At 39.0% G+C, this 19,630-nt stretch overlaps 1 protein-coding gene across 1 annotated transcript; it reads left to right on the forward strand.

The window, feature by feature from the left end:
* The first annotated feature begins 10,307 nt into the window (after positions 1–10,307).
* On the forward strand, positions 10,308–14,358 carry LYZ (lysozyme). Its single transcript, XM_066257638.1, has 4 exons — positions 10,308–10,483; positions 11,388–11,552; positions 12,847–12,925; positions 13,463–14,358. The coding sequence occupies exons 1-4, from the start codon at positions 10,348–10,350 to the stop codon at positions 13,527–13,529; spliced, it is 447 nt and encodes a 148-aa protein (XP_066113735.1). The 5' UTR covers positions 10,308–10,347; the 3' UTR covers positions 13,530–14,358.
* The last annotated feature ends 5,272 nt before the right edge of the window (positions 14,359–19,630 follow it).

Here is a 19,630-nt window from a genome sequence, read left to right on the forward strand (position 1 = left end):
AGAGAGAGAGAGAGAGAGAGAAATGGGAGGGGGAGGGGTGGAGAAGCAGATGAGCACTTCTCCTGTGTGCCCTGACCAGGAATCGAACCTGGGACATCATGTGCTGGGCTGACGCTCTACTACTGAGCCAACTGGCCAGGGCTGTTAATACAATTTTGATTGACCAGGGTTCTGTTACTTTTGAATGCTATTTTTTTATATACAGGTTTTCATGCTCCTCATAAACTAATACAAAGAGATTTTAATTATTTTAGTAATAGAGAAAACAGGATTGCAGAATATCCACAAAAACAGTGATGGCATAAATTATAGTAAAACAAGACTATGAAAACAAAGAAGTCTGTCCCAATTGTCTGAGTCACTGAAAACCTAAACACCTAAACTTCCATGTTTAATGGTGACCTGAATCATGGAACCAAAGAGTCATTTTCAGGAAAATAGTTTAATTTCAAGGGCTCCCAAAACCGTCTCCCTTCCCACTCTCCAGTCACATGCTAATTAGAGGAGGCAAATCTACAGGAAATAGTCTAAGTAGTCCATAGTGTCATGGTTATAAATTCGCTATACTGTAAATGGGTGCAAGCAACATTACTTTGCTTTATTTTTCTAAATCAAACAAAATTTATCTCTAAGCTCACTTCCCCAACTGATGAGGCAATGAGTCCTTTTTAGCTTCTTTAGCTGATCCTACTTTAACACACATGGAAATTCCTAGGAGCTTCCAAGTATCTCAAGAAACTACAAAGTCCAGAAAACATGAGGAAGACCTTAGAGCTTCAGTCCATCACGGTCATGCCTAAGATGGTCGTACGGAAATTCATGCCCAAGCTGCCGGGGTTCTTTCAAAGGCAAGAAGTTCTTTTTCCAAGGTTCACTGAGTCCCAGGGCCGAGCAATTGATGTTCCATTTTCCCAGGAGCTACATGCCATCTGGGAGACCCCTCGCCATGGCTCTGAGCCCCACGTGGAAGCAGATGCAGGGCCCTGGCACTATTTGAACTGGAAAGTCCAAAGATCTATCATCTTAGATCTGGCCTTATTTGCCTCTTCAATACCCAAGGCCTCAGGGAATGTCCTTCCCAGTTTGTCCTCCTCCTCAATGGACTTAATCTCCCAAACCAAAACCTGCATGGGATGCAGTGCTCCAAGAACTTGCGACTTGTGTTGTATTCTAAGAACTATAAGTTATTCTCATAAGAGCTTTTAAAAGTCTTTTAAAAAATTAATTATGCAATAAAAATGCTTCTACCAAAACAGAATTATACTGAGAAATAATCTCTCCAGTTACTTTTTATATAGCTGATATGCCATTTTAATGCTCAGTGAAAATTAATATTTAACTCCTTTCCATTGAAATTGTAGAGACCACTGACCTGGGTACAGATGAGCTGTGTAGAAGAAATATGATTATAAAAATAAATGAAAGAATATCTCTGACAAATATGACTGAGTTCATACATACAGAGGAATGTTGAAGACTTCAAAATAATCACCTTTTTTTAGTGATTCTCCACATTCCTCTGTGTGTATGTAATTATTTATTATTCTGCTCATTGCAAAAGTTATATATGCCAAAAGAAGGAAACTTAGAAAAAGCCAAAAAAAACACCCCATCCCAAAGTAAATAAAAAGTCTGAGAGGTGTTCATAAATAACCACTGCAAATATGTTGGTGTATATTTTTAAAAGTCAAATAAAGTACTATAAATTTGATGGTAAAAAATAGCACTAATCTTTCTCATGTAATACCCAGCATTAGAGGTAATCCCTTTTTCACTTTTCTAGCTTTTTCTTCTAGTATTTGCTAGAAGAGCATGTTTAGTCTACTATTTCTTGATTTTTCAATCATAGACTTTTTCTATTTATTTCTATTTATTTTCATCTTCAATGGAAGATGAAAAGTTAGTTCTTTCTCAATTCCCCTTGCCATTATTCAGCATTCACACTCACAAATGAGTATAATATGATAGCATCATAATTGGGTTGTGTTTCCATTCTTAAGGTTTTTGTTTTTTCTTGGTATTAGTAATTGCCTTGTTTTTCTGTTTGATTAACTTCCCACATACTTATTCGTGTGTTAATTCATGACGCAACATCTCAGCCAGAGTTGTCAACCCCCCTCCAGTAGGTTCAGATATTCCAGGCCTTCTCTAAGCCTGGTTTTCCCATGGAGTCCACACTCCTGAAGCCCCCCTCCCTCTTGCAACAGCCTGGACTGGCTTCTCTTTTACCTGCAGCACAGCTGTCAGTGTTAGACACCGCTTCTCTCTTCATCTTGTGATAGAACCCTGTTACCCTGTTCCCTTTCTGATTTGCTCTTTTTAAAAATGGAGCATTTTTAAATGCTCAGAGGCTGCCTGATAAATGGTGCAAAGAGGCAAAGTTTTTCTGTCCTTCCATTTCTGAGAAGGTCTTTTTCTTCCCTCCTCTCACACTTGACTGTTAAACTGCATATAGGATTCTAGGTTGAATATCATTGCCCTTAGATCTTAAATTTTCTCTTTAGCCCTGGTGTTCCAAAATCTTCTGGCAATGTGTATTGCTATGAATTTTACTCCGTACCATTGTACCAGGCACTTGGTGGTCCTTTCGATATGGAAACCTGTGTCTTTCAGTTTTGTGGATTTATTTTACATTTTCTTTTACTCTGTAATTCTTTTAAGAACTCCTAGGCCTGACTTGTGGTGGCGCAATGGATACAGTGTTGGCCTGGAATGCTGAGGTCACCAGTTCGAAACCCTGGGTTTGCCCAGTCAAGGTGCATACAGGAGTCACTCTCTCTCTTTCTCCCTCTCTCTCTCCTCTCATGAATAAATAAAATCTTATATAAAAAAAAGAATTCCTATTTGTGGCTGATTGAGCTCTTTAATTCTCTCATCTTTTCTCTCCTATTTGAAAAAATATATTTTTATCCTATTTCTGGGAATAGATCTCCAATTTACCTCTTAACTCTTCTAGTAAATGTTTTAGTCATCTCAGGGACTCCTTTTTTATCCTCTGATTATTTCTTTATTTTAGCATCCTTGCTTGTTCCATGGATATAATATTTTGTCACTTCTCTGAGATATTCATTATTGTTAATATAATATTTTCTTTTGCCTCTGTTTGCTCTGAGTTCTTTGTCTCTAAGTGTTTACTTTGAGCTGTCATTCACATTAGTGGCTTTCATCAAATATCTAGCAATCTTTGCTGGTTGTATATGTTTAAAAGTTAAGCACTAAGAAGCTGAGTGGAAAATCTGTGAGCATAGGTGGCTCTCACCATCAAGGCTGACCCTTTCATTGCACCTCAAATATTAGTGTATGTAGACTTTTTTCCAGGTTCAGACATTTATCTAAGAAAGGAATCCTCTCAGCTCCTGTTGGGGAGGTAATTCTGACCCCCAGAAACCAAGGTGATATGCAGGGGGCAGGTTGAGAGCTCGAGAAATGGCTTGTTGTTGCAGATTTTACTTACTCTCTTTTTTCATTCTGGCATTATACCCCTGCCGTTAGCTGTGCCAAGTCTAGAGTCTCCCTGGCTCCTCCTCCCACAGAGAACACTCCCATTTTTCCTCTGGGATTGGAAAGGGGCAGTGATCTGGTTTCCTGGCCCGTGGCAGACCATCTGGGAGTATAACAACTCTTTAAGTGGACTTTCAACTAGTCTTCCTGTTTATAGCACTGCTATGCGGTTCTGCCTTCAGAGTTACCTAGTCTTTTCTAGGTCCTAGGCCAAGGATCAGTTTGCTTTCTATTGATTTTTCCTTTTGCAGGCATTATGCTAATTTACTTACCACTCGTGCTGACCCTGTTCCTATATTACAAAATTTTGACATTTCTCATCTATTGTTAGCTGGTCTTCTTCTCCTTCGCCCTTGCTGCTGGTTTATACCTTTTAAAACTCATCTTGTTGATATTTTATTGGGATTTGGGAAGGAAGCAAAGGGAAACCTATGTGTTCACCCCACTACTTTTAACAAGTGAACTTGACTCAAAGGAACCGCTGAGCTAAAGCCAGCCCATCCCTACCACTTTTAACAGAGGTGCTATAGCACACTCTTTAGAATATCTTAAAGCCTGGAATGGTGTTTTTTTTTTTTCTGTTAATGATAGTTTTAGTTTGGGGAAATAGTCAACAGTCTGAGAGATCAACTGTCAAATTCCCTTTTCCATACCGGAATTCCCCGACACACCATATTCATTATTATTTCTCTAACATAGAAAACAAGAAGGAAGAATAAATTATGATTACTTTCAATTATAATGCAACATAAATAATCTGGGATGTATAAACAACTTTCCCCAAAAGATAAAATGTATATATTGCATCAAATAAAACATGCAGTACATACAAAATTACTGCATGGTCAGGCAGTCAATTAATATTTGACAAAGAAGGCAAGAGCATGCAGTGGTGCCGGACCAGGCGGTGGCGCTGTGGATAGTGCATCAGACTGGGATGTGGAGGACCCAGGTTCAAAACCCTGCAGGCTTGAGCTTGGGCTCATCCGACTTGAGCCCAAGGTCTCTGGCTTGAACAAGGAGTCACTGGCTCGGCTGGAGTTCCTGGATCAGGCACATATGAGAAGGCAATCAGTGAACAAGTAAGGTGCCGCAACTATGAGTTGATGCTTCTCATCTCTCTCCCTTTCTCTCTCTCACTAAAAAAAAAAAAAGGTAAAACATTTTTTTATCGGCCATGTTAACATACATTAAACAAGTAATTTTTTATTGTATGTTTTATTCTTAGATTGAATTTATAATTTTATAATCTCAAACATCTAGCAGATATAAACTTATTTGACTAGACTTAATTATTATGTGTTTATATTTTCTGTAAGTCAATTACAAAATTTAAAAAAAGCTCTTTTACAGTTAGCTTTTAGAAATAACATCTGGGGGAGAAAAATATCAGGTACATAACCTACATACATAGACTTGCATAAGAATATGGACAAATGCAAACAGAGACCTCATAACTTTTAAACGTTAGTGTTGGTCAAATGAGTTTGTAAATATTATATATAGGTATATGTTTGATTGCTTATACTCTGCATTGGGTGTGGGGGACTGGCTGTAGGCAGGCAGGATCCTTATAGCCTAAGGCTGTTTTAAGACTAAGCCTTTCCCATCATTTTGATACTAAGATCTTCTCAACACTAAGCTTTTCCCCACACCCTTGACTATTGCATGATGTGGGATGATGCACTCTTATGTGGAATCTCATATGCCTCAGATAAGTGACTTTGTATCAGAGACTGCCTTATTTGTATATTGGCTTAAAGGTTTTTGAGTTCTACACTAAAGGAGAGCAGAGAAAGGCCACATAGAGGTGAGGAGAAGCAACCAAGATGGCAGAGTGCTGAAGGAGAAGCCAGTTTGTGCAGAGAGAAGGAGATGGGGAACAGAGGTGAATAAGGCTGGTGAGGTAGAAACCTTTGATTCTAGGAAACTCAAATAAGTCAGTGGCTTTGGGAGCCCTGAATTGAAAGGGAAGTGTTTTCCCACTGTGTGTATTTCTTGCCCGCTGGGTGCAAGCTAGGATTAAAAGGTAATGGCCCACCAGTTCTTGGCTAGATTGTTTCATTACCGTCTGTCCTAATCAAATGCGAAACTGCATGGGCCACGCAGCTGTGATGGTGGCCATGGCTACTGGCCCAACAGTTAGTCACAATAATATAAGTATAATAAAAAAAAACTCATTACTTTATAATAGAATTGTTGGATAGAAATGGTGTTTCTGGCAAATGGAACAAGTTCAGTTTACCCTCTTAGATGACTAAAGCTTTTTACCAATATTTGTGATGAAGACTTTGAGAACTATTATTTATCTTTAAGAGGTAATCTTATGGAGAGTGTGGACTAAATTTTGGTCAAGGGAGCCTCTGGAAATACCAAGTAGCAGTTTGCTTTTTAATACCCCCTTCCTTCCTGTCTCAAGTGTTGCTTTAGCCAACAATTATCTCCTTGGGTTCTTACATTTTATAGACGCGATAAGGTTAATATTTCCAAAGGACTGAGAAAGGATATAGGTTTTATCTAAGAAGGAACTCAGGGGCATATTTGCCTATTGTCTGAAATCTAGGATAATACCTAAGTTTTTTTTTTTCTTTAAGGGTGTGAGCCCAATGAATTTTTTTTTCAGTGAAGACCCAAAATTTAGGAAGTTCTGGATCTTGTGGGGTCAGCTTACAGAGTTAGGGACAATAAATCCAGCCTTTGTTGCATTTTCTGGGCCTTGTCAAGCTATTTCCTGGCTATCAGTATTTATGTAAGTTTCATACCTGCTTCAGTATCATTTGCAGACTTAAAATTTGTTTTAAGCTTGATTTCCACCTCCTAATCTTGTTATGGAAGTGTTTTGGGATTTCTTTGTTTGTTTTATGCATTTTTAAAACTTAAATTTATTAGGGTAGTATCAGTTAGTAAAATTATATAGGTTTCAAGTGTAGTATGGTACATAATCTTATGTTGCATTATGTGCCCACCACCCAAAGTCAAATCTTCCCTTACCATCTATTTGAATCCCTTTACCCTTTACAACCTCACAACCCCCTTCACTCTGACAACAACCACCATATTGTTGTCTGTGTCTGTGAGTTTTGTTTTGTTTTTTTATTCATAATAGGAGGGGAGGCAGAGACAGACTGCTGCATAAGCCCTGACCATGATCTACCTGGAAAGTCCACTAGGGGGCGATGCTCTGCCCATCTGGGGCATTGCTCTGTTGCTCAGCAACCGAGCTCTTAGCGCCTGAGGCAGAGGCCATGGAGCCATCCTCAGTGCCCAGAGCCAACTTCTATCAATTGAGCCATGGCTGCAGGAGAGGAAGAGAGAGTGAGAGAGAGAGAGAGAAGCGAGAGAGGGAGTGGTGGAGAAGCAGATAGGTGCTTCTCCTGTATACCCTGACCGGGAATCAAACCCAGGACATTTATACCCCTGGCCAATGCTCTATCATTGAGCCAACTGACCAGGGCCATGAGTTTATGTTTATTTCTGTGGTTTGTCATTTTTTTTATATCTCACACATAAGTATAATCATGCGGTTCTTGAGTTTGTCTGACTTTTTTCACTTAGCATGATATTTTCAAGGTCTAGCCATGTTGTCACAAATGGCACTAATCTTTTTAATGCCATATTTTCTTTATCCATGCAACTATTGAAGGACATTTTGGTTGTTTCCATGTCTTGGCCACCATGAATAATGCTGCAGTGAGCATAGGGGTGCATATGTCTTTGTGAATAAATCTTTTCAAAGCTTTTGGGTAGATAGCCAGAAAAAAAGATTGGTCACATGGCAACTCTATTCTTAATGTCTCGAGTAACCTCTGTACTTGTTTTTTATAGTGGCTGCACCAGTTTACGTTTCTATCAGCAGTGAATGAGTGTTCCTTTTTCTCCACAGCCTGTCCAACACTTGTTATTACCTATCTTATTGATAATAGTTATTCTATCAAGTATGATATAGTATCTCACTGTAGTTTTAATTTGCATTTCTCTAACAGCTAGTGAAAATGAGCATCTTTTCATATATCTGTTGGCCATTTGTATGTCTTCTTGTGAGGTGTCTATTCGGGTCTTCTGCTCATATTTAATTGGATCATTTGTTTGGCGTTGAGTTGTATGAGTTCTTGATATATTTTGGATATTATCCCTTTGTCAGAGCTGTTGTTTACAAATATCTTGTCTCATTTGTATTTTTTTCCACACTAAGCAAGGTATTCTGTATCTACTTTCCTCCCTCCCTCCCTCCTGCCCTCTCTCCGTCCTTCCATTCCTTTCTTCCTCTCTTTTTTTCTTTCTTTCTCTCTCTCTCTTTCAATAGGACATTTGTTTAGGATAAGAGGTCTTTTAAAAATTCTTTTAGAGTCCTGGCCAATTTGCTCAGTGGTAGAGCATCAGCCCAGCGTGTGGATGTCCCAGGTTTGATTCCTGGCCAGTGCAAACAGGAGAAGTGCCCATCTGCCTCTCCATCCTTCTCTCTCTCCTTTCTCTCTATTTCTCTCTTCCACTCCGGCAGCCAAGGCTCCATCAGAGCAAAGTTGGCCTGGGTGCTGAGGACAGTTCCATGGCCTCTGCCTTGGGTGCTAAAATGGCTCTGGCCACAATAAAGCAATGCTCCAGATGGGCAGAGCATTTCTTCCTGGTGGGCATGCCAGGTTGATCCTAGTCAGGCGCATGCGAGATTTTGTCTGACTGCCTCTTTGCTTCTACAGAAAAAATACAATAAATAAATAGATAGATAGATGATAGATAGATAGATAGATAGATAGATAGATAGATTTTAAAAATCCACTTAGATGTGAAAGGCCAGATCTTCAAAGATATAGCTATTTCAATTGTGACTACATATCAACAAGCCTTTTTATGACTTAATCACTGACACAAGAGTTATCTTCCAAGAATGTGTAAAAGATGCAGAACCACTCCAAAGATAGCCTAAGAAAGCAAAGACCTCATTGTCACAGGTAGTAAGAAAACTTTTATTTCCCAGGAAGTGAGAAACCTTAAATTACAGACCCATTACTTTGTGTTACTGAAAGGTGATACTGAGATGGGTATTTTTCGAGCACAAACAAGGCAACAAAGGTAGAGATGACAATGGCCCCTTATATATATATTGGGACCCTTATATATTAAGACAAACTCTTCTAATTGGACAAAGAGAATGCTGCTCAACATATATCTTAAGCTCCTAGCCAGCTGACTAGCTGCCTTATGCAAGCTTGACAATCTATACCCCTCCTAACTCCCAAGTAGCAAAAATCAAAGAATACCCTCACTGATTACAAAGCCAAATTTTTAGTATATAAAATAAGACAAACAGAGATGCTCATGTTGTGATTTTCATCCTTATGAAAAGTGAAACAAAAAAACAGAGACAAAAGAAAACATGACTGTTTCTGGCAGGCTAAGAATCAATAACCTATGGATGCCCAAAACCAAATTTATGAGAGTCACAATTTAAGATCTTGTTTTACACATATTTTTCTCCTGCCATTATAAATTTGGAAAAGAAAGGGCCAGAAAAAATGTTTATTCTCCTCTCTTGACTAGATAGATATGGGATACTGACATGGCAAGAATTCCTTACCTTCTGCTGTCTCTTGTCAGTGATCCCATATTTTAGCTGTAGTGTCTAGGAAGAGTAGACTATCCCAGTGTTTTACTGTCCCATCCTCATTGCCAGAAACTGTACAGGAGGAAAAAGATCTCTTCTCTTCTTCCTTTTTTTGTGGTTTCAGTTTGGACTCTATAAAAAAAGAGATTAACAAGAGAAAACAAACACGTTAATTAATATGCACATCTCACATCTACTTGGGAGAAATGCAGGAATGAGTAACTCAAAGAGGTGGCTAGAACTTGGACTTACATAGCATCCTCACCAAGAACAATACATTTTTAAAGAAATGACAAGACAGAGGAAATGAGTAGACTTCCAAGGGCAAAAAGCTAAATATAATGAGGGACTAATGGACAAGGATCGCTAGTCAGTTAGGTTTTTTATGTAGAGCTCCTCAGTGCTCTCTTGTGGCTGGTAAGCATCTAAGAGTGTAAGTGATTAACTTCTGTACAAACTTACGTTCTGCTTTCAGGCAAATAGTAAAGAGAGGTTTTCTGTGGCTCTGTTTCTTCTCAATTGCCTTCAGCTCAAAATAATCCTTATGGCAAAGGGGCAAATTTCTGAGTGGCATATTCTGCTACTCTTCTGTAGGTTTGATTATAAAGTTCCCTTACTTCATAATATCCTGTGTTCTAACATGGAAGTGTGAGATAAGTTATTATTGAAAAGGAATTAAGAATGTTGTTCCCATAAGGCTTATTTGTAAATAAAAATTTTATCATAGTAACAAAAGAAGTTAGAGTAGAAACCTGGCTGAGCAACATGGTGTTGTGCTATATACCTATTACAATGACGGACAAGGTGTCGTGTATTTTTGTGCAAAGAGTACATAAAATAATTTTAAGTGGAAATGATGAAGAGAACATAGTGAATGTACCAGAACAGTTTAATGAAATGAATGTTAATCAAAGATCAGAACTCATTTTCAGTTGTGAAAAGTGTTCATTTGTGTGTTTTTTTATAGTTCCTCAAATTTATAAAAAAAATAAGAGGAAGTTCCTGTTTTGGAAACTGTGGTAATTCTCATTCTCTCTGAGCCAGATCTTTAAAGAATGTCCTTCATCATTTTCCTGTAGATTAATTTTTTAAACCTTTTAAAGTCAGTGGGCCAAAAAAAAGTTCCTGTTTTCCTGTATCTCAAAGGGTGGAGCCTTCAAACCACTAGGAAAGAAGGAAGTTCAACGGTGTTAAATACTGGGGCCAGCCTCTCCTGGCCAACCCGAGGGTCTGGCTTCCCAGTCACCATGAAGGCGCTCCTTATTTCAGGGCTTCTCCTCCTCTCTGTCACCGTCCAGGGCAAGGTCTTTGAAAGATGTGAGTTAGCCAGAACCCTGAAAAGACAAGGATTGGATGGCTACAGAGGAATCAGCTTGGCAAACTGTAAGTAAACTCTCCTTCATACTTTGAAAGAGTCAGGTGTGGAATAACTATTAATTGAAGAATAATAAGAAAGGGGCTTTGAGTGAATGGGCATTTTTTTTTTTTTTTTTTTTTTTTAGTGTTTGTATACTTAAAATGGTTGAAAACATCAACTTAGATCTTTAGATTCAGTTATACCAGATGAAGGAATGAGGGCACAGGATGTCAAAATTCGGGACCATTATAAATAAACCATGATCCACAGTTCTCTTCGAGTGCCACTGCATTTCCTGGTTCCTCAGACTCAGTGGCACATATCGGCTAATGATTCTGAGCGCCTGAGAAATTTCTGTCAGTCTTTGGTGTTTGACTCCAGTCATTTCATAGTTTGGGCTCTGTGAGCCTAAACTAATGCAGTATTTTTCTTTTTTATTAATTTTCTTGCATGACATCAAGCTTGTAATAGCCATTTTTTTTAAATTATGTTGAACTCTCAATACAGGGGCAGTAGGAACCTATTTCTCCTCAATCACCGTTTGCATAAGGGTCCCTGAAATGCAGCATAAAATGACATTTTATTATTTTTACTCACTTTAGTTGGTTAACTGTTTTCGTTTTCTTCTACACAATCCAAGATGGGCCTGTGTAAATGTCACTTAATAGTTTAGTCCATATTTGTCAATGTAATCACATATTTTCAGATTGAATTCAAACATTTCCCCTTAATAACTTTTTAAATGAATGAGTGAATAGTTTGGTGGATAAATGCATGGACAAACAGATGAAATAGTCTTTCCTGTTAGACATCTGCATACTTATAAAGTAAGTCATTCGTAAAATAAGATTAGCTACATAGAACTGATTATGGTGTGCAGTAGAAATCATGTAGTGTCGCTATTTGTTACTAAAAATATGCTCTTTTCAGGGATGTGTTTGGCCAAATGGGAAAGTGATTTCAACACACGAGCTACAAACTACAATCCTGGAAGCAAAAGCACTGATTATGGGATATTTCAGATCAATAGCCGCTACTGGTGTGAAGATGGCAAAACCCCAAAATCAGTTAATGCCTGTCGCATATCCTGCAATGGTAAGACATAATGACATTGAGTGATGACACAGGACCCATCTGATTATACTTAAAAGAATAGAGATTCAATACAGATAAAAGGTTTTTTGAAAAGTTCATCAGGGACCTAGAAAAACTCTTAACTTTTAGAAACTCTTTATTATCCTCCTCATAAGCTTTTAAGTAAAAAATTAAGGAGCTGGTGTCATAAAAGGTTGATATTTTCTAATACACAGAAGTTTCAGAATGACCCATTAATTGATTATAAATGGACTTAATGATGCTTTGTCCAAAACAATACCATTCTCCACACGTACTTGGCAAGGTTTAGGGTTAATTTGATTGTATGGTCCTTTCTTTAAAGTTGTTTCTACTTTTTAATTATGAAATGTTCTAAATATATAGAAGCCCTGGCCAGGTGGTTCAGCAGATAAAGCGTCATTCTGGTGCATTGAAGTTGCCAGTTCAAACCCCAGTCAGGGCACCTGAAGCTATATCACGTACATATATACCCACATAGAAACATGTAAGCAATGTGTAAGGCTTTATTTTCTTCATTGCTGTTGTTCCATTTATTTATGCATTCATTGGTTGATTCTTATATGTGCCCTGACTGAGGATAGAACCCATAACCTTGGTGTATAGGGAGGATGCGCTAACCAACTGAGCTACTGACCAGGGCTGTGTGTTTAAACAAAAATAAAATTGTACTATATATATTACTCTACAATTTGCTCTTTGTCACAGAAAAATATGAATAGAATTCTATAATATTCTATAATTTATTCTATAATTATTGATTCAGTTATTATTCTATAATTATTGATTCTATAATTATAGAATATAGTGTAATATTCTATAATTTATTGATTCAACTTTTACTGTTTAAACACTTAGACTGTTTCCATTTTCTGCTTTTACTGATTGCAACCAAATGCCCTGTTCATTCATCTTTAGGTGCACTTATTATTATTTCTTTAGGGAAAATTTAAAGTAGTAGAATTGCAGATTTAAAAATTCCTAGGCTCGTTCCTCTTTTCTTTTTTTTTCTTTACACATTGCGTATTACAGAGAACCATCTATCACATTACTTAATAATTCCAGGGCTTCCACCGACTGGTAAATGAGAAACAGAATGCTTTCTTTCATGCCAAATGGGATGGAATAAAGAAAAAGTTTTCCCCAACATTCACAGATACCTGGGCTTGTGGAAAACAATTTTAGTGTCCATTCCTCAGCCCACAAGAATAAAACTGGCTAAACCTAAACTTGAAATGTTTGTGAAAGTTGTTTTCATTCCTCATCACTTTTTCAGCTTTGCTGCAAGATGACATCTCTGAAGCGGTAACATGTGCCAAGAGGGTGGTCAGGGATCCACAAGGCATCAGAGCATGGTACGTTTTAAGCACTAAAGAGGAAAGCTATTTTACCCCACCGTTATGAGAGAAGTGAGGGGTGTTTAAAGACCACAGTATGCTACTGAGAAAGGAAGTTGCCGCTTTAGACTTATGCTAAACAACGTATCGCTTAGAAGCGGTCTACTACTACACCGATTCAGAATTTTTCTTTTATGCCTCAGTTAATTTTATGGCATTTCTAGAATTTTTAAAATTCTCCACACTCTACCCGTTCCTTGTCAAATTTTGAAGTTTTTCGGAATGAGCTACATGTGGAATGTACTTTGCAGTTGCTGCTGGGGAGTGCGCATGGCTCTTAGGTTCGGCATTCCACGCTGTAGCCAGGGCTTCCGGGCGGAGTGAAGTATTCGGTGTAGACATCTCCACTTGATAAATAGCGATACCTGGATCTATTAATAGCCTGAATTCCATATATTGATGAAATATTTTATTCTCCCTAAGGGTTTGATGGATGGATGTTACAATGAATATATGCTTTCACATTACCACCGTTTGTTTCCCCTTTCCTTGCAGGGTGGCATGGAGAAATCGTTGTCAAAACAAAGATGTCACTCAGTATATTCAGGGCTGTGGAGTGTAACTGGAATTTTCCTTCTTCAGCTCATTCTGTCTCTTTTTTCATATTCAGGGAGTAGTGGTTAAGTGAAGGTTCACACGACTGTTCTTTCAAACAAATAATATTTCTACGGAAGCAGCAGCAAAATATGATCTTTATTGTAAGAGGCTAATGTTTTCCAATGAGTTTCTTATTGGATAATAAGCTAAAATAATGCTAATTAAATGTATCTTAAATCTTGGTTATCAAATACCTCTCCAGTTTGTTCAGTTCTTAATCAAAAAAATAACCCAGACTTCATCTTGAACAATACAAGTATTCCTCAGTATTGGATAAATATGTAACAAACGACTATCTTAAAATTCATTGAATGTAGCTGTGTGGGCATTTTATGCCTTTATCTGTTCAGTCATTTGCCAAAACAGTAAAAGATAACCATTCTTTGTTGGGAAATATAAAATTTACAAAGGAACAGAATACCAAATGGCTAAAAGTGGAGACAGCCTGAATTAAGAAGTTTGTTGTCATAAAGTGTGACCTTTGGTTTAAATATTTTCTTTAAAATGTTACTTTTATACAGCTTTAAAAATGAACTCAGAATTTATATGTCAATCTATTTTAGCCCTTTAAAGAACTCTTTTCTGCAGCTTGCCGATTGTGAAGGAATATAAAGAAGGATTAGATGAGCTGTTGCTTCTTCTTAATTTTATTAGCTTAGGTTCATGTATTATGATTAAAACTGGAGGCAGATGAGTTTGCATGTATTGAAATAATTGCTAATTAACCACTGATGTGAAATTATCATGGTGTAAGAAAAAATAAAAACCTTATCACTAAAGGCTTTGCAAATTCATACCTTGTCTGTCTTTGTTTAAATCCGTCTAGTATCTCTGAAGAAAAAAAAATGTTTGAAAAAAATGAGTTGGCCCTCTTAATATTTTCTTACTTCCTCACCTGTACCCAAACAGCTGGATATCTGGGGGGGGGGAAACCCCACAAGAATGCTCATAGATCTCATTTTAAATTAAAAGCCACAAATCTCATTGGGCCCTCAATCTGCTGGGCCATTTTAGCCATTTCTCCACAATCCTTCTGTGTTGGTGTCTGACTCTCCAAAATGACTTTAAAGCCCTGGCACACGTGCCCAAGCGCTCACCTTCTACCCACCTCAGCTCTAGTATCGGCCTCATATTACTGAGAGAATAGGAGCAATCTCAAACAAATTCTCCCTTCCTTGTCACCAGAACAGTGTCACACCTTCCCCTAGGTAGGTCCATTCTTCCCTGCTGTTCCCGGGGTGCAGGGTCTCCACTCCTGCCAATAGCAGTGTCATCTTGGCCACATCCCTGTCACTGCTCCAAGTTAGGCTGCATGTTTCCTGCATCCCGAGTTTTCTGTCTCTTTGCTGGATCACCCCTGTGATTGTCCACACTGCCTTAGTCACCTCCATTACAGAGGACTGTCCATTGGCCCTACATAACCCTCGAATAACTACATCATTCTCTGCTCTCTTTTACAGTGACACTTCTGGGGTCCAAGATCTGTGCTCACCAATTCTATATCCTGTTCTCTTTTCAACCCTTCATAATCTGGTTGCTAATTTCACTGTGCTAAACTGCTCCTCCGTGACTTTTCTCACAACTCCTTGGGGCCAATTCCAGTTGTCACCTGTTCTATGTTCATCTACAAAGTCAACCATTTCATTCTTCTAGAAAACTTCTCCTTTAATGTCTCATCATTTACATCCCGCTTCACTGATTCCTTCTCAGTCCTTGGCTGGCTCTTTCTCATTTTAATTCTTACTGTGTGAGTGCCCCAGGGCTTAAGCTTCTAACCATTTGATAGACTGATATTTTACTTATTTGTTTCTTTGTCTCTTCTGCTGAAATATACTGTAACTTCCAAAAGAAAACCTTTTTCCACTTTTTGAAGACACTGAAATAATCTCAATCTTTCCTAAAATGTGTAAGTACAGTACAGAGTCCTTTTATTTTTTCTGACTAGTTTAAGAGTAATTTGTAAATGTGGTATCCAGTGTCCTGGAGCAGTGGTTCTCAACCCCCGGGCCACGGGCCAGTACTGGTCCGTGGGCCATTTGGTACCAGTCCGCAGAGAAAGAATAAATAACTTACATTATTTCTGTTTTATTTATATTTAAGTCTGAACAATGTTTTACTTTTAAAAAATGACCAGATTCCCTCTGTTACATCCATCTAAGACTCACTCTTGATGCTTGTCTTGGTCACGTGATACATTTATCCGTCCCACCCTAAAGGCCGGTCTGTGAAAATATTTTCTGACATTAAACCGGTCCATGGCCCAAAAAAGGTTGGGGACCACTGTCCTGGAGCATTCAGTGTGTAATTCCTAAACAACCTCAAAACGTCCAAATCAGGAACTTAACATTGATACATTACTACCACCTAGTCATCATCAGCTCTCATTTGATTTCATCCATTGTTCCCATATATTCTTCATTATAAAAAGATATAATTTGTAATCATTATAAAAAGATATAATTTGTAATCATCATATGTTGTATTTGGTTGGCACATACTTTTCCCCTTCAATCTGGATCATTTCTTCAGGTTTTTTCCTTGACTTTCATGACTTTAACACTTTTGAGAACTATAGTCCAGTTATGTTGTAAATTGTCCTAAGGCTTTTCTGATGTTATCTTGATTATGTTAAGTGACACATCTTTGGCAAGAACACTGCAGAAGTGATGCTGTGTTCATCTCATTGCGTTGTCTCAGGTGGTATGTAGCTTTGAAAGGTTCTCTTACTGATGATATTCACTCCAATCACTTGATTAAGGTGATGCCTGCAAGTTACCTCCACTGTAAATTATTTGCAAGGGGGTTAAGATATTTTGAGATTGGCCCTGGCCTGTTGGCTCAGTGGTAGAGCATCGGCCTGGCGTGCAGGAGTCCCGGGTTCAATTCCCGGCCAGGGCACACAGGAGAAGTGCCCATCTGCTTCTCCACTCCTCCCCCTCTCCTTTCTCTCTGTCTCTCTCTTCCCCTCCTGCAGCCAAGGCTCCATTGGAGCAAATTTGGCCCAGGTGCTGAGGATGGCTCTGTGGTCTCTGCCTCAGGTGGCTCAGGTTGCAACAGAGTGACTTCCCAGATGGGCAGAGCATCACCCCCTGGTAGGCGTGCCGGGTGGATCCTGGTTGGGCGCATGCAGGAGTCTGTCTGACTGCCTCCCCATTTCTAACTTCAGAAAAATACAAAAAACAAACCAATTAAAAAAAAGATACTTTGAGATTGCTTCTCATCAAAATTTTGATTTATATATTATTTATTACATCAGTATGTGTCCGTGGTTTCCTACTTTATTCAAATGATAATGAATTAAAATCCATTCATTTTGAAGTTCATATTGTCCCTGATTTGGCCAGTAGGACTCCTCCAAGCTAGCATCAGTGTCATTTTGGAATGTCCCCATAATTCTGAGTACTTTCTTGTTTTCTGGCACAAGATATTTCAAGCCTCTCTTTGTCTGTTCCTGCTCCAGCCCTGGAATCAGCCATTTCTCCAAACAGCCTAAATTCCTCAGAGTGGATAAAGGTATTTTTTTTTTTTATATTTTATTTATTAATTTTTAGAGAGAGAGGAGAGAGAGAGAGAGAAGGGGAGGGAGGAGCAGGAAGCATCAACTCCCATATGTGCCTTGACCGGGCAAGCCCAAGGTTTCGAACCAGCAACCTCAGTGTTCCAGGTCGACGCTTTATCCCACTGCGCCACCACAGGTCAGGCGAGGATAAAGGTATTTAAAAAAACAAGATTTGGGCATTAGAGTTTCACTGTCTCCATCAGTGGACAGAGCTAGAAGATATATGTATTTACACAATATTTATCCCTATATCTATCTATATTTAATTCACATCAATACTTCCAATTCCAATTTGACACCATAGGGTTTATTCAAGTTTCCTCTTTTGTCATGTTGGTAACTCCCTCCTATGACAATAAGAAACGTGGATTACATTGTCCTTAGTATCCTTAAAATGTATTCTTAGTACATGTATGTATATGATTAATTTGCCTGTTTGTAACCAATCCCCCAGCACTGCCACACCATGGAATAGATGCTCTCCACTCAGGTTCTAATACCCATCACTGGGCTTCCTCTTCCCTCACATCTGGGAACCCTCTTTACTGAGTTATATCCTTTAGCATGCCATGCTGGGCCACTGTCCTGATAGGAAGGAAGGCAGAAAGTGTTTACTCTTGTTTTTGCTCATATTCTAAACACCTGGAACAGTGCTTGGAATGTGGTACATGCTTGGTAAAATCAAATGACATGATAAATCTTTATTATTATTATTATTACTTAGTATATCCTCCAAAGTTTAGCCTTCTAAGATTTTTCTAACTCATTAAGCCCATATAATTCCATTATAGCTGCTTCTGAAATTCCAAGGGTTAAGTCTCAAGCTATGTGGGTGTAGTGCACAGACCAGCCACGGGAAGGCAGCACAGGGACCCAACACAGGCACAGCCTTTGACTTCAAGATTCTGGCACTGTTCTGGTATGAATAAACCCAAAAAAGAATATAAATTTCTGCATATCAGGATATCCAGAAGTGTGCAAAGGATGGGTCAAGGTAGGGGAGAGAGACTTGAAGAGTGACAGCTCAGGAATAGGGATGGGATGTGTCCAAGAAGCACCAGGATAGTCCAGCAACACAGGCTGACTGAAGAAACAACCAGAGATTAGCAAAAGTTGGCTGAAGAGGGAAAGCAATATTTGTTGGAAATTTTGCTTAATGTTTTTGGTTAAAAAAATATAATTTCTTACCTATACTTGTTATTTTAGTATAATCAAGTTCCAGAACAAGTTTCTATTTTTATTATGAGAATTGAATCAAAATTAAAATCAATATTTGACTTTTTAAAAGATACTCAATTCCTATGTTGCTTAGCTTCACCCCAGGGCATTATTTGAAATGTAGAGGGATATTCCAGGTCATAACTGAGCTCTTCATGCGGCTACAATTATTACTAAGTCCTAAGAGCATATTTCTCACATTTCTATTTAACATATTCATTAAAAAACAATCTTGCCTGACCTGTGGTGGCACAGTGGCTAAAGTGTTGATCTGGAATGCTGAGGTCGCCGGTTCAAAACCCTAGACTTGCCTGGTCAAGGCACATATGGGAGTTGATGCTTCCTGCTCCTCCCCTCTTTCTCTCTCTCTCTCTCTCTCTCTCTCTCCTCTAAAATGAATTAAAAAAAAAAAAGTCTTAGAAGTTGCTAAAGGGACCTGACTAGGTGGTGGTACAGTGGAGAGCGTTGGACTGGGATGCAGATGACTCAACTTTGAAACCCTGAGGTCAGCGGCTTGAGCACAGGCTCATTCGGTTTTAGCGTGGGATCACATACGTGACCCCACAGTCACTGGCTTGAAGCCCAAGGTTGCTGGCTTGAGCAAGGGGTCACTGGCTTGGCTGGAGCACCTCCACCCCATCAAGGCACAGGGAAGAAAATAATGAACAACTAGGGTGCCACAACTACAAGTTGATGCTTCTCATCTCTCTCCCTTCCTGTCTGTCTGTCCCTATCTTTCCCCCTCTCTCTGTCACAAAATAAAGAAATACAAATTGCCAGCTATAAAAATAGTCATGGGAGCCTGACCTGTGGTGACACAGTGCCTCAAGTGTTGTCCTGGAATGCTGAGGTCACTGGTTCAAATCCCCAGGCTTGAAGCAAACACTACAAGTTGATGCTTCCCACTCCTTCCCCCCTTTCTCTCACTCTTTCCTCTATCTAAAATCAATAAAATAAAATCTTTAAAAATAAAAGTCACAGGGCCTGACCGGGCGGTGGCGCAGTGGATAAAGCGTTGGACTGGGATGCGGAGGACCCAGGTTCGAGACCCCGAGGTCGCCAGCTTGAGCGCGAGCTCATCTGGTCTGAGCAAAGTTCACCAGCTTGGACCCAAGATCACTGGCTCAAGCAAGGGGTCACTCGGTCTACTGAAGGCCTGCGGTCAAGGCACATATGAGAAAGCAATCAATGAACAACTAAGGTGTCACAATGAAAAACTGGTGATTGATGCTTCTTATCTCTCTCCGTTCCTGTCTGTCTGTCCCTATCTAGCCCTTTCTCTGACTCTC

This window comes from Saccopteryx bilineata, chromosome 2 (assembly GCF_036850765.1).
Source record: "Saccopteryx bilineata isolate mSacBil1 chromosome 2, mSacBil1_pri_phased_curated, whole genome shotgun sequence".
Classification (NCBI taxonomy): Eukaryota; Metazoa; Chordata; class Mammalia; order Chiroptera; family Emballonuridae; genus Saccopteryx; species Saccopteryx bilineata.

What these genes read in the sequence shown, in the direction of transcription:
- LYZ (XM_066257638.1), top strand. Translation starts at nt 10,348, where the DNA reads ATGAAGGCGCTCCTTATTTCAGGGCTTCTCCTCCTCTCTGTCACCGTC. An exon ending in CTGTCGCATATCCTGCAATG is followed by an intron (nt 11,553 to 12,846) that starts GTAAGACATAAT and finishes TCACTTTTTCAG; the next exon opens with CTTTGCTGCAAGATGACATC. An exon ending in CCACAAGGCATCAGAGCATG is followed by an intron (nt 12,926 to 13,462) that starts GTACGTTTTAAG and finishes CTTTCCTTGCAG; the next exon opens with GGTGGCATGGAGAAATCGTT.